Below are 14890 nucleotides of genomic sequence, written 5' to 3'. Positions count from 1 at the left end.
AATAGTGTTTTTTCGATAAAATAAAATAAAAAATTGGGCTTTTTATCCGATTAATCGAAAAAATAATCAGCAAACTTATCGATTATCCAAATAATATCTTTATAAAATTTCCATTAAATTAAATCTTTACTTCCTTTTTTACTACTTAGTCTTATGTTTCACAATATATGTTTAGACACAGTTTTTGTTAAAAATATTTTTTGTGGGATCATGTACCTGTTCTTTTATTTGATATTTTTGTTCCTATTTTTTGTTTCTTTTTTTCTCTCACTCTCTCATTTTTCATTTTTGGTGTGTTATATTTGATGCTCTGTTCTTGTTTTTTAGGTTGACTTTTTAACATTTCTGTCAAGGGTCTGCTGATTGAAAAAATAGCTAATTCCGGCACATTTACATTCAAGTTTATTAATGTGCACAGCCCCTGTAAACAAATAAACTAAACTGAGACGCTGAGAAATATAGCAGCTCTGAGAAATATTAAACCCGCAGGGCATATATTTATTTAATTGAATCACAGCCTTTGTGAATTTGTTACAGTGCACTGTTATAGTATGCTTTTTTAAATGATTTTAATATATCGTGCATTCTTAGAAAAGGGTCTAATAATGTGGTTCTTGGATACTCATCTGTGGAATGAGCCACTTCTTGTGATCGAGTGATTGGTCTGGAAATAATTGAACCAATGAACTGCTCCTCATTAAAGTGATATGATCAACATTCTAATGCTATTTCATGCATTCTGACTTATTTACACTGTTGAAGAGTTGGATTCTCATGCTAGACATGGCCAACATTTATAAATGTGGTGAGGGGTCCCCAGGACAGGTTTGAGAACAACTGGTGTAAGTGAACGTGTTTGGTTGTTAAAAAACCTTTTTATAAAGGTCATTTAAGTTGATCTATAATGCATGATGGACGACGGCATATTCTTTTTTGCCTCAGTTCAGAGAATCGGATCTCTGAGTCGGATTTACAACATGAAATACATGAAAGTAAGTGCCCAGTGAAGTGGGAGAAGAATAGAGTAAACGTTTTAGTTACTCACACAATGTGTATCTGATATAAATAAAATGCGTAGTCAATTTATAATTGAAAGGATTGTTATTGCCGCTTCCATAGACATCAGTGTGTATTTTATAAACTATAAATGTATTGCTTTGCTAGTACTTGTGTATTTAAATGTCTAAAACCTAAAATAAATCTTATGTGGTTGAAAACACTGAATAGTTGTGATATGACAAGCATTGAGTGCGTCCGTCTCTGGCTCAGTGCCAGCCAAAGCGCAAACGCACATTTTGAGTTTTTCAGTTGATCACATGATACACTGACCGTTCTAATCCAGTGGTTCTCAAATAGGGTTATGCGTACCCTTTGGAGTACTTGGGGAAACTGCAGGAAATACGTGAGAGAAAGTGGAAACTGACGTTTAGAAATAAATCCTAAAAATAGGCTATTGTATTTTTATATGAAATTAGCACTACTTTTACATTACAGCACTAAATTATGTTGAGCAACTGAGTGAATGTCAAAGATCATAAGAGGACAGGCCTGTAGCCATTGAAAGGATCACTGACAAATTGACACAAATGGGCATACTAGACTTGTATAGAGACATAAATGAATACTGAACCTTTTGGTTAAAATGCACAGGAACTTAGTTGAAACACATTGAAAAAAATGACTCGCAATGAACTGTTATTGATTGAACTGAAAAACACTGATTTACCTTTTACTGTTATGCCTAATACTCAAGATTTTTACATAACTGTAGTTGTGTAAAGCTACATTAAATGTTTTATATAGTTATAAATAGTTATATACAGTTTTATAAATGTTAAATACAGAAATGTTTATAAGAAATAAACCTGCTCGGGGGGCATCAGATATAATCTCAATGTTACTCTTATTCAGGACTCAAATTGGTACCGTTTCTCCAGCCTCTGGGCTCCCTATCATTTCACTGGATTTTAAAGCAAAATGTTGTTGTCTGGTCAAGGGGTACTTGGCTTGAAAAATCGTTGACAAAAAAGTTTGAGAACCACTGCTCTAATCTAATAATGTAACATTCAATGCATCTCTAGTTTTAATATTCTGTGCAGCCTTAGAAAGTGGTCTAATGATGCAGTTCATGGATTCTCATCCGTGGAATGCGCCAGTTCTGGTATTTTGCTGGTTACTGGCAAATTGTAATCAAGGTTTAAATTTAATCATGGAATCATAACGGCACTAATTACATTAATTAAAACAAGTGGGAGTTGACATAATTACCATTCATTAATTTTAATATAACATCTGTTTAAGTGAAGTGTAAGAAATATTTTTCTGTGTTCAGTCTCTCGTTCTTGAGATGAGGTGATTAATCTGTAAATGATTAAACACATGAGCTGCTCCTCAATAAAGTGACACAATCAACATTTAACACTCTTTTAACCCATTCGCATGTATGGTCACACCGTTGTGATCAGTCTTGACTGGTCCATGGAGTGTACGGTCACACTGGTATGATTAGAACGGTCAGTGCATCACATGATCAACTGCTAAATTCAAATGTGCTTTCATGCTTTAGCTGGCACTGAGCCAGAGGCAGACATGCTCAGTGCTTGTCATATCACAATTATTCAGTGTTTTCAACCAAATAAGGTTTATTTTAGGTTTCAGACATTTAAATACACATAACTACCAGCAAAACCATACATTTAGACTTTGTAAAATACACACTGATGTGAAGAGGCAATAACAATCCTTTCAATTATAATTAGACATGTTTTATTTCTTTCAGATACACATTGTGTAAAATAAACTTTAAAGTTCACTATTCTTCTCCCAGTTCATGGCCACTTACTCTCATGTACAGTGGTGGCCAAACACTTGGCATATTTAAGAGGTTTCAGTTGTTTTTGTTGAATTGACCATTAACCCATAAAAAGAAAGAAATATCTACAAATTATGCTCAACAAACCATAGAATAGAGCCATCATAAGAAGAGATAAATATTAACTTTGATATGAAATATTAACTTTGATATGAAATATTAACTTTAATATTAAATATGTCATATTAGTTTAAAATGTAATAAATTATTAAATATTAATTTTAAATCAATTTTAATATTAAAATATTAAAGTTAAAAGTGGATAAACAGTACGAGTCCGACTCGCTTAATCTGGTATTTGTTGTGCTCAGAGCAACCATCTACGTGTTTCATGAACAATATGAAATTAAATCATGTTTTGGAGGCAATATTTTTAGATCTGTCAAGTGTTCTAATAATTTTGGCCACCACTGTATTTCTGGAGAAATTTGATTAATTAATGTGTTGTAAATCCAATAGATCCAATTCTCTGAACTGCGGCACAAACTAACATGGCGACGCCCATCGCGCATACAGGGAGTGCAGAATTATTAGGCACGTTGATTTTCTGATCATATTTTTTTTCCAGGCACATTTGACCAATTCCAAACCACAGTAATCCTAATAACTACTATTGATTTAGTATTTAATAATGTATAAGTGATATATAATTGTTCATGAAGGCTGGAAATGAAAATCACCTTATATTCAGGTGTGCAGAATTATTAGGCATGTTTTCTTTTACAGATAAATTGAGCCAAAAAAGAGATTTAACTCAGACTGAAAAGTCAAAAATTATTAAATGCCCATGAGAAGGATGCAATACTAATGCAATACTAGACATTGCAGTTAAGGCATGACCATTGGACAGTGAAATGCTCGTTGGGTCAGCAGGATCTGACAAAAACAGGTGGTGAAGAAAAGACACCTGTTAACTGCAAAAGAATTAAGAATTAAGGTGAAGAATTAAGGGTGAAACCATCAGAAACCCTTTAGTCTCCAGCGCCACCATTTTCCAAAGCTGCAACCTACCTGGAGTCTCCAGAAGTGCAAGGTGTCAGGATCTCAGAGACTTCAGTTAGGTAAAGAATCCTAAAAAATGACCCCCATTAAATAAGAATCATAAGCTGAAGTGTTGTAAAATACATGAAGAAGGTTTTTTTATAGGCTTTATGGACAGATAGGTTGAGAGTGACTCTTGAAGGACCAGCACCACATCCTCTAGTACCACTGTTTGAAGAATTCATCTTCCAGAATCTGGCAGTACGTTTTGGGAGTTCATTTTTAGTCCATCTCTGCAAAACGGACTTCAGGATGGACTAAAATGAACTCCCAAAACGTCCTGCCAGATTCTGGAAGATGAATTCTTCAAACAGTGGTACTAGAGGATGTGGTGCTGGTCCTTCAAGAGTCACTCTCAACCTATCTGTCCATAAAGCCTATAAAAAAACCTTCACGTATTTTACAACACTTCAGCTTGTGATTCTTATCTAGTGGGGGTCATTTTTTAGGATTCTTTACCTAACTGAAGTCTCTGAGATCCTGACACCTTGCACTTCTGGAGACTCCAGGTAGGTTGCAGCTCTGGAAAATGGTGGCGCTGGAGACTAAAGGGTTCCTGATGGTTTCACCCTTAATTCTTCACCTTAATTCTTAATTCTTTTGCAGTTAACAGGTGTCTTTTCTTCACCACCTGTTTTTGTCTGATCCTGCTGACCCAACGAGCATTTCACTGTCCAATGGTCACGCCTTAACTGCAATGTCTAGTATTGCATTAGTATTGCATCCTTCTCATGGGCATTTAATACTTTTTGACTTTTCAGTCTGAGTTAAATCTCTTTTTTGGCTCAATTTATCTGTAAAAGAAAACATGCTTAATAATTCTGCACACCTGAATATAAGGTGATTTTCATTTCCAGCCTTCATGAACAATTATATATCACTTATACATTATTAAATACTAAATCAATAGTAGTTATTAGGATTACTGTGGTTTGGAATTGGTCAAATGTCCCTGGAAAAAAAATATGATCAGAAAATCAACGTGCCTAATAATTCTGCACTCCCTGTATAGTTTAACATGATCATTATACAGGTGTTTAAACAAAAAAACACATCCCATATTTGACAATGAAAATAAGATATGTCATGCTATAGTTAACGAATTTGTGAATATTTTTAATAAAACAGGAAAAATTAAATAAAAGCAGTTCATCAGCGCAAGCACTATTGTGGCTGTGGTGACACATGACAAGCAATGACACGTCACCATGGAAACAAAGTGATGCACTCTAAATAACGGTCACCCTGAAAAACTCATGCTGTGGGGTCAGCCAGAATATTTTAAATTTACGTGTGAAAGGGTTAAACAATCTCAGCACAGTCAGGCCTTCGATACATGAAGAACAAGATTAATTCATCCTTAATGACCATCATGCATCTTTTTTCTGTGACCATCTTTACATATTATTTCATGTGTTATAAATAACTTGTATAAGTTTTTATATAAGCCTTCCCTCTCACAAGCACACACAAATACCATGGTAAATCTCACTTACATCAAACAAGTCTCTGATCTGATCTGTGTGTCTGATCTGAGAGAGTGAAGAGTGTATCATTGTTCTCTACAGGTTGTGGGATTGTGGTGTCACAGGTGAAGGTTGTGCTGCTCTGGCTTCATCTCTGAGATCAAACCCCTCACACCTGAGAAAACTGGATCTGAACTGGAATAATATCGGAGACTCAGGAGTGAAGCTGCTCTCTGCTATACTGGAGAATCCTCACTGTAAACTGGAGGAACTGTGGTAAGATTATCTCTTCCATAAAGACTCTGAGTGAATAAGGATTCATATGTAGATAGTGTATACAATATCCTTTGGCGTAAGCATAGCCACTGGAACGTGTATATTGATCAGGAGGGGCTGACACTAGAGCCCGACCGATAAAGGATTTTTAAGGCCGATACCGATACAAATATTTGGTCACTTAAAAATCCGATATATCAGCCGATATATATTAAAAATAAATATATAAATAAATAAAATAACAGAAACGCGTAAAAAACACTTAAACAGATTTCCCTTATACATTAGTTATTTGTAGTTATTCATGATCCCTCAGCCTCTCTAAAATATGATAATGCAGTTTAAAAATAAACTTGTTTGTTTTATTGTCACAACAGAACAGAGGAACATAAAAATATATTAAAGTTCTGATACATAAAATGTATAAAAATACAAACTTAAGATATGAAACTTAAAGTCGTTTGGACGAAAACACAATAACAAAAACAAAAAATCAAAGTTACCAGTATTAATAAATGTGGTAAGCTTTATAAATATAACTGAGCAAGACTGGAAAAAAATATTCAGTTAAGTTCTAGAAGTTCTGATAAATAACAACAACAGCAAAATATAAACTATATACAGTATAAATATGAGCTACCTTATAATTACAATGTCAACTTGCTTATCCCTTTACATGCACTCTTTTAATTCTATCCATCAAGCCTAAACAAACCATTTTCAATCATCATTTGGTGCCTGCCTTCTAAAATCTACTACTGATGATGCAGTAAATCCATAATTTGACTTGTTAATGCTGCTTCTGAACGAAGTCACGCACTTTCGTTCACTACTCACGTGCTTAATTTAGGATTTACAATGCAGGGACTGGAACTACAAATAAACTAGTTATAAATACAGTAATCATTACTTTATTTAGGCAGAATAAGTTTGTTGTGATTTCCAAGGTGCATTAATGTTAGCGGTCTCCCACTGATAGCCATGGCATTAGCAAGCTTTGTGGTTAGCGTCTATGATAAGTTATGATTTGGAAATATGTATACTTATTCAAAAAACGGGCAGGGGAGAGATGATACGTCTCATGCTGTCCAACTGTCAGACTATTAAAGAAATACATCTTATTCAGTCACATTGTCCGAGTTAAACTTAGTCAGTCAACTGTAACCTAGCGTAATTACCAGCTCTCTTGGCTTACATGTAACAGCAAAACTGGACTTGGCAGTTATAAATTGTCATGTTATTTGAGTTAAGAGAACTGATGGGGATGTTCTTTTAATTGTAATTCAATTCAAGTAATGTATGTCTCGTTGCCAACTTACATGCACTTCACGGATGATCTGTGTTGTGAATGCAGCGCTCAGAGTGCTGACGTTCAGCATGACTCTGCTGGATCAGCTGGTGGTGTTGCCAGCCGGCACGTTGTAGAGTGCCCTCTGGTGGACAAACTATGAAACGCCAACACTCAATGTGTTTGAGCGGTGTTTCGTCCGTTTTTATTTATTTTTTTAAAAATATTCATTTATCGGCCATCATAAATGCCGATACCGATAGTTTGGAAAAAGCCTAATATCGGCGATAATATCGGCCCACCGTTATATCGGTCGGGCTCTAGCTGACACTCACGTGAAAAGTGATGCGCAATGACGGCACATTCTAAAATGCTTAGCATGAAAAACACTTTGGCCAGTTTCACACCCCATGCATTAGCAGAGCGTAGGCAGCATGTATTTTTCTCTTCGCGCCCATGTTAGCAGATTAGAGCATTCACACCGCACGCAACTATTCTAGTCTCAGAATTTAAGAACCAGCTGTTGCCAGTAGTCCGCACAAAGATTTTATTAAACATGTTTAATATTTGATTATTTTAAGATGCGTTCCCTGTCAAACATCATTCTTGTAATTTTATCAAACACATTTTGTTGATGTTTTTTGTATTATTTCATAAGTAGTTAACATTGCAAGTTAATCGTTTTAGGCTATTCATTTTGTTCTGCAGATGGAAAAAAGGTAAACTGCATTCTGTAAATATTTAGAATAAGCAGTGATTTCTGTCATTTTAAAAATAACATTAAGGGTGTTTTTACACTGGCAGTTTAGTTCTGAACGAGACATGGTTAGCATGATAAACACTGCTAATGTGAAAGCTGTGATGGACCCGGGAGCGCCGAGGTACCGAACCCGAGACTCCCTGGATGAGGAGGTCTGAGTCCGGTTGCTCTCGGACTGCCACGATTCACGTGAATGAGAAAGCAACACAGACTCTGGTGCGCACTTGTTCAGGAATTAAAGTAACCTGAGCATTGGTTTTAGCCGATTACGGTGTATTTATTTCAGTAAAACACATGTAATCAGGCGCGTGCAGAGGGAATGGCTTTGGGGGTTTGAGCCTCTGCCCTTTTTTAACAATTATCATAAATAATATTGTGGTCAATAAAACAGAATTTGAATTATAATTAATGACAACGTGTACAAAACCGTGTCAGAAAATCCCTCGTATTTTTTAAATATGTCAGTCTGAGATTGTTGCCATGACACGTTGCTATGGTGCGTCTCTTGCTTGACTGGTCATTCTGACACTGCCTTTATTTTTTTATTTTGTTGTAATTATTCTGCTCATTGTTAAAATAAAATACAATAAGTTTATATCAGTATCATATTCATAACTGTGACCAAACTGTCTGCTTACAACGGCGGCCGGGAACCTCTAGGCTCGGCGGGTCATATGGGTCATTGAGTGAATACCTGTGGCTCGACGGTAGGAAAAATGAGCAGGAACAATCATGATTTTTAAACCTTTTTTATCATTAATCAAAGCTATTATGTGAAATGTAGGCTGTCAAGAAGGAAGCAAGGAAGGCAGGGTCTCCTCCAAAAAACTGGATAAGACAATCAATCTTAGAAAAATAAATATTTAAAAATTGTGGTATTAAATTTTTTTTTAAATTACTTGTTTAATAAAGTAACAGTGTCCAACAGTGACACCCGCAGATAAAGTTAGAGCCCATTGCCTTTTAACAGACCTGGCAAACTCACGCTATTATTGGATATGATCGGTTATGGTTGGATATGATTGGTTCATGCGATAAATCATGTTTCTTGATTTTCGTGCGTGTTCTTGAATCAGCCTCAATAGGCTTTATGCCGGACGTCACATGAACAAACAGGAAAATAGGTCTCATTGCATCCGCTTGTCGGAGAAAGTTTTAACGGCAGTACAAACTGATGGCAATATCTATAGACTTTTCAGGTAATCAGCTAACCTATCTAGTTCTTTTTATTGTTGCTGTTTCATTCATTTTAAATGTGACCTAAACTGGAAGTGACGAGAAGGGAAGATATGGAAATGTGTTGCGCATAACCCCCATGGACTAATTAAAAAGTAAGTAAACAACTTAACCCTTTAGATATCACTGTTTTATGTCACATCAAAATCAAACTTGAAATGGCCTGAAAACACGAAGGCTGTGGGGGTTTTCGTGAGCAATCAGCTTTGTGAAATTAAAGAATCCTTGTTTCTGTCTGTGACAGACAGTGTTTACTGAGCTTGATGTAAATAAGTTGATTATTAAAAAGAAAAGCTGAGCATTAGTTTACAAATACATTTATTTAGGGGTTCAAGCACGTAATGGCCACTAGGTGGCACTATAATGGTTAAAATGGTATTCAAAATAATGTATTTCTATGGCAAATCACATTAAATGGTATTCTGGTCCTACCAGACTCTCGTACATTTCATTTGTACAGAGAGTCTTGCCACTCTCCATTGACAAGCGTTAACTTCCTTGAAGGGGTGGTACTCTGTTGGAGTTTACAACTATTGGATCTGGCCAGAGCCACTCTGGATCTGCCATAACCAATCGCTGATGTTTGGTCGCGACGTATGTCATCTCCGCATCTCCCTCTGTTCGCTGATTGGACCGGTTAAAATTTGACCGGAGAAAACCAGAGAATATATTGCAATCCCAGACGGAGTACTGAAGGAAAATGAAAATTGAGTGGAAGTATGTTGGAGGGCGGAGCCAGGCTAATGAAATGGCTGAAAGCGGCCCTCTTCCTGCCTGATTTGCATTCAACTTTACAAAATCGAACGAGCATCACGTGATCCTAAATAAGCTTGGAAACTTTAATTGACGTTGGGCCATTGGTGTGGCGCTTTAAACTGTTATAAAGGTGAAAAATGCTCTATATTATCCTATGTAAAATTATATTTAAATGACTGAAAATGGTATGCTCTGCGCAGAACCAAATTAGCTGAGCATGTGCGTCATAGTACTCTAAAGAAACGTGCAAACTTTTACAGAAATCGGGCCATCGGTAGAGGTATTACAGTTTAAAAGGTAAAAAAAGCACACCAAAAAAACGCCACATTTCCATGATAAATGAGCTGAAAATACAAAACACAAGCTTTTTCCTCTCTGATGTACATGTTAAAAGGCTTAATAAAGATTTTGTAACCAGCAGCTCAAGCGCCAAGTGCTGAGACCCCATTGAGTTTTTTTTATTGGCCTTTTTTAGGCCCTTTTTATTAGGGGTTCAAGCATAACCGAGTACAAGTGCGGAAACCCTATTGTAATAGTTACATTTCCCATAATGTAGCTTTCTCCATCTAAAACTGATTGGGCAGACCAAACCGTAAGTTGTAAAGACTTGAAACTTTGAGGGCTGGTAGTACTCACACCACCTACAAAGTCATAGAGGCACGTCCGATCAGCTTGACAAATTGGCTCATAACTCCTAAACCGTTAGGCCTAGGTTCAAGTGTCTCATATCGTTGGAATCCTTGGCTAAAGACAAACCAATGCATACATGAATTTGCTCGTCCTTTCTGGCGCTAATTTCGAGTAATGTTTTTTTTTTTGTTGCCTGATCTATAACCGCAACCAACCATTAGTCAAGTCTTCGTCAAGGGTGCCATGGTAGTCTATGAGGACATTGGGGTATCTCAAAAAACTTGGTATGTGTCATCGGCACAATGCCCTGAAGGAGCCTGAGAAATTTCAACCCAGCGTTTTTCACGGGATTCACCTCCTTAGACTCCTGAATCCTTGCCGAGACCAATGATACCAAACATGCCAGGTTTCGCCTTATGTTAGGTTTCGTCTTCGTGACCATCACCCACTGATGTATAGCGAACGCAAGGCAAGTGGACTTTGAACTCAATACCAAAACTACATCTGGGAATAATTGGACACAAAGTTTTGAGTTGAAATATTTGTCTCACTTGAAATTAATGTGAAGCTTCCATAAAGAAAAGTTTGCAGCAAGTGGCTTTGAGCCAAAGACGAACAAACAAGTTCAGAAAAGACTAGGGTGACATTTAAGGGATAATAATGCAGTGTTTCCCCTACCATTGTTTTGGGGGGCCGCCCCGCCCTCCCAAAACGCCCCCCCCCCCCACCCCCCTGAATGAATGACAAAAAATATTTGTCATTACGGTCGGCAATAAGAATTGCCCGATGGTTCAGTGGCAGTGTGAAAGACACTCCCAGAGCTGCATCTTAACGGGAACTGATAATTTGCGCATTTTTAAGCCTTGCCAATTTAAATATTCAAGCGCTCATAGACGAGAAAGTGTCTCTCAGTTTGAGTTTCGCACGGCCACGCGTCTCACAGCGCGCGAATATTCACACAAAATTATATCGAAATGACTGTCTTGTTGAGTGTCATCGTAAACATAGTCGATTAGGTCTTTTAAATGAACGTAAACATGAAATTTGCCAGTCACCGCCAGCATTAATGCTCATTTTCACAAGCTTTAATGGCCCACAGAATATCTAAACATGCAATATTTCAAAAGAAAGAACAGACCCACAGTTTTATTCCAGCTTCATATATTATTTTTTTAATCAACACTTGAATGTTGCAAGTTTCATGAAAAAGCAATATTTTGAGCATAAAGCTGAAAAAAATCACGTTTTTGTAAAAGACTAACGTTATGTCCGAAAGATGAACAAAACACAGATGTTGTAGATGGAGTCCATCAACACCCCAAAGCTTCACAGTCCTATAACTCGTCCTGGGTTGACATTTCATTCAATAACATTAGGCAGTTGTGGTTTATATGCTGTTTAATGGTGATGATCGCGTTATTTTACATATGCATCTGCTTATGATAGCGCACGTTCCTTCTTCTTCGGCAGTGTTTTGATCAGGAGATTCTGTTCTCGTGCAGGAGATGCGCTACAGCGCCCCCTACCGTATAACAGTGAACACACATGGAAAGCCGGAAAATATCGTCATTGGCTATATAAATATTGAGATAACAAAAGACAAAAAAAAAAAATTCACTCACTGCTCTTGACTGAATAACTTTTAATAAGGGTTAATCTGTATTTATATGCAGTGGCATTTAATTTTATGCAGACTATGCAGTGATATTTTACATTTGATTACTATTTTTGTACCTGACAATCTAGTTTAGGCCTACATGAAAATAACTGTTTATTTCATTTGTATATGTTTGTTCTGCTGTATTTATTTGTGCTTTTGCTCATAATTTGATTATTTGTTCTTATTTTATTACTGACGGTCTTTAACAATATAAAAAAATATATGAGTTAGGATATTAGTTTTTAGAGTCATAACCTTATTTATTAAGCTTATATGGCTCAAAAACAATACTAGGCCTATTTTATTTTATTTGTAGTTTTTTTTTTGTGGTGGGGTCAGTGAAAATTCTGACAGGGCAAGTAAAAATTTGAACCCCAGAAAAAAATCCTTAGCATTGAGCCCTGAAATATACCCCAACCCTCCCAAAAAAAAAAAAAACACGGATTTGCGTGTAGTAACTTTAATGGTAAAAATGTAAAAATGCAATGGAGAAGGTGACGAACCTAAACAGGCAAAAATTTGTTTGTTTTTTCTTAAAAGCAACAAAATCCAGAGCAACAACTCAAGCAAAGCCAACCTCTGTTGTGTTGTAAATAGTTGTGTGATGTATAAATAAATGTTGTTTATATTTATTTACCAAATTAATTAGTTTATTGTCTATGGCAACACCACGTATCCGTAACACTCCAGCTCCGCGACACTAGTAGTTTCGGGAGCCCCCCCCCCCAAAGCTGTAAACCTAGGGGAAACACTGTAATGTATATTCATTGTACACTTATTACACAGATTTTTTTTACCACATAGATCAATCTGGGGAAATATCGAATTGAGATTAATGTTTTACATCTGACCTGTTTATAAATCCGTTTTGTACAGTGTACAAAATAATCGTCCAGATAATATGATCACAAGAAGATTATAGTAGTATTAATAGTAAAGTCCTCGGATTTAATTTTCAATACAATCAAAAACAGAGACTCAAGTTGCATTTGAATGAAACGAGAGGGCGTGTTGTGATGCATGGATGTGCGTTGTGTTATAATGGCCATTATAAAGGAAAGAAAGGAAATCCCACAGAATGGAATCTTTTTTTTTTGAAGTGCATAGAGCTGCTTGTTTTATTTGTTGTTTGTTGATTTTCAAATACAAAACTTGTTGAAATGTTTTACATGTGGACATCTGTTATTTTTGAACACTTTCATTTAATTTGAACAAAACTGTTATATTATTGATCATTTGGGTTACTGTAGTCTGTAGATATGATATTTCATAGATGTATGATATTCATAGATATTTCATACTGTAGATATGAAATTTACTGTTCCATCCCTATACAGCACACATTGCAGACATGCATAAACGCAGATATGTTTACGTCTAAAGTAGCCTATATAGAAAGAATAAACCAGTCTGAACTTTCACTTAAAAACTCACAAAAGCGTGAGCATTGCCTTAAAATATGTATCTGTAACTCACTCACTCACTCTCTCTCACACACACACACACACACACACACACACACACACACACACACACACACACACACACACACACACACACACACACACACACACACACACACACACACACACACACACACACACACACACACACACACACACACACACACACACGTTGGGTTTCCATGTTTTGTGGGACTTTCCACAGAAATTATTTTTATACTGTACAAACTGTATATTCTCTCCTCTAATCCTAACTTATGTATTTTAACTACGTGAACTAATGAGTATTTATATATATACATTTCATATTGACAGCATTAGGTTATTATTATTTTTTTTTTAATTGGTTATGTTTAGCTTTGGTGAAATACTTACTTACTTGTGTCATTGTTCTCTACAGGTTGTATAAGTGTGGTGTCACAGATGAAGGTTGTGCTGCCCTGGCTTCAGCTCTAAGATCAAACCCCTCACACCTGAGAGAACTGCATCTGTCTGAGAATAATCTAGGAGATTCAGGAGTGAAGCTACTCTCTGTTGTACTTGAGAATCCTCACTGTAAATTGGAGAAACTGTGGTAAGATCATATGTGACTCTGACATGAAACTGTGTAACTTTCATAGGAATTCATATAAGCCTATTTATTAACAGTATTAGTCATATTTATACAATTAATGTTTAAGCAGGCTACAGTGGGACATTACTTGTATGTGTCATCAATTTTTATTAAATAAATGTGCTTCTCATTATGGTAAAATGAGAAGAATATTTCTAATTAGTCTACAGTACAGACATTTATTTCATTTGAGTTTACTCGGGTATGCTAACTGCTCTAAAGAAAACGTGAAGCCAATGTATGCTGTTGTTATTATACAAAGTTTTGAGTTGAAATCATTTATCTCACTTGAAATTAATGTGAAGCTTTCTTGAAGAAAAGTTTGCAGCAAGTGGCTTTGAGCCAAAGACGAACAAACAAGTTCAGACAAGACTAGGGTGACATTTAAGGGATAATAATGTATATTCATTGTACACTTATTACACAGATTTTCTTTACCACATAAATCATTCCGGGGAAATATCGAATTGAGATTCATGTTTTACATCTGACCTGTTTATAAATCCATTTTGTACAGTGTACAAAATAATCGTCCAGACAAGATGATCACAAGAAGTTCTAGTAATAATTATAGTAGTATTAATAGTAAAGTCCTCGGATTTAAATTTCAATACAATCAAAAACAGAGACTCAAGTTGCATTTGAATGAAACGAGAGGGCGTGTTGTGATGCATGGATGTGCGTTGTTATAATGCATTGCGATTGATGACGGCCATTATAAAGGAAAGGAAGGAAATCCCACAGAATGGAATCTTTTTTTTTTTTTTAAGTGCATAGAGCTGCTTGTTTTATTTGTTGTTTGTTGATTTTCAAATACAAAACTTGTTGA

General features: G+C 36.0%; 1 protein-coding gene across 1 annotated transcript in view; it reads left to right on the top strand.

Moving 5' to 3' along the window:
• LOC307130415 (uncharacterized protein) overlaps positions 1–14890 on the top strand; it is a gene marked incomplete at its 5' end in the record, with an annotated part of 100331 nt that overhangs the window by 17271 nt on the left and 68170 nt on the right. Inside the window, 2 exon segments of the mRNA XM_079823379.1 lie at positions 5482–5655; positions 13849–14022. Coding sequence (XP_079679505.1) covers positions 5482–5655; positions 13849–14022 — 348 coding nt within the window.

This window comes from Gobio gobio (genome assembly GCF_949357685.1).
Source record: "Gobio gobio genome assembly, chromosome: 8".
Lineage (NCBI taxonomy): Eukaryota > Metazoa > Chordata > Actinopteri > Cypriniformes > Gobionidae > Gobio > Gobio gobio.
The sequence above is the reverse complement of the archived record's forward strand: the minus strand, read 5'-3'. Positions and strand labels throughout refer to the sequence as shown.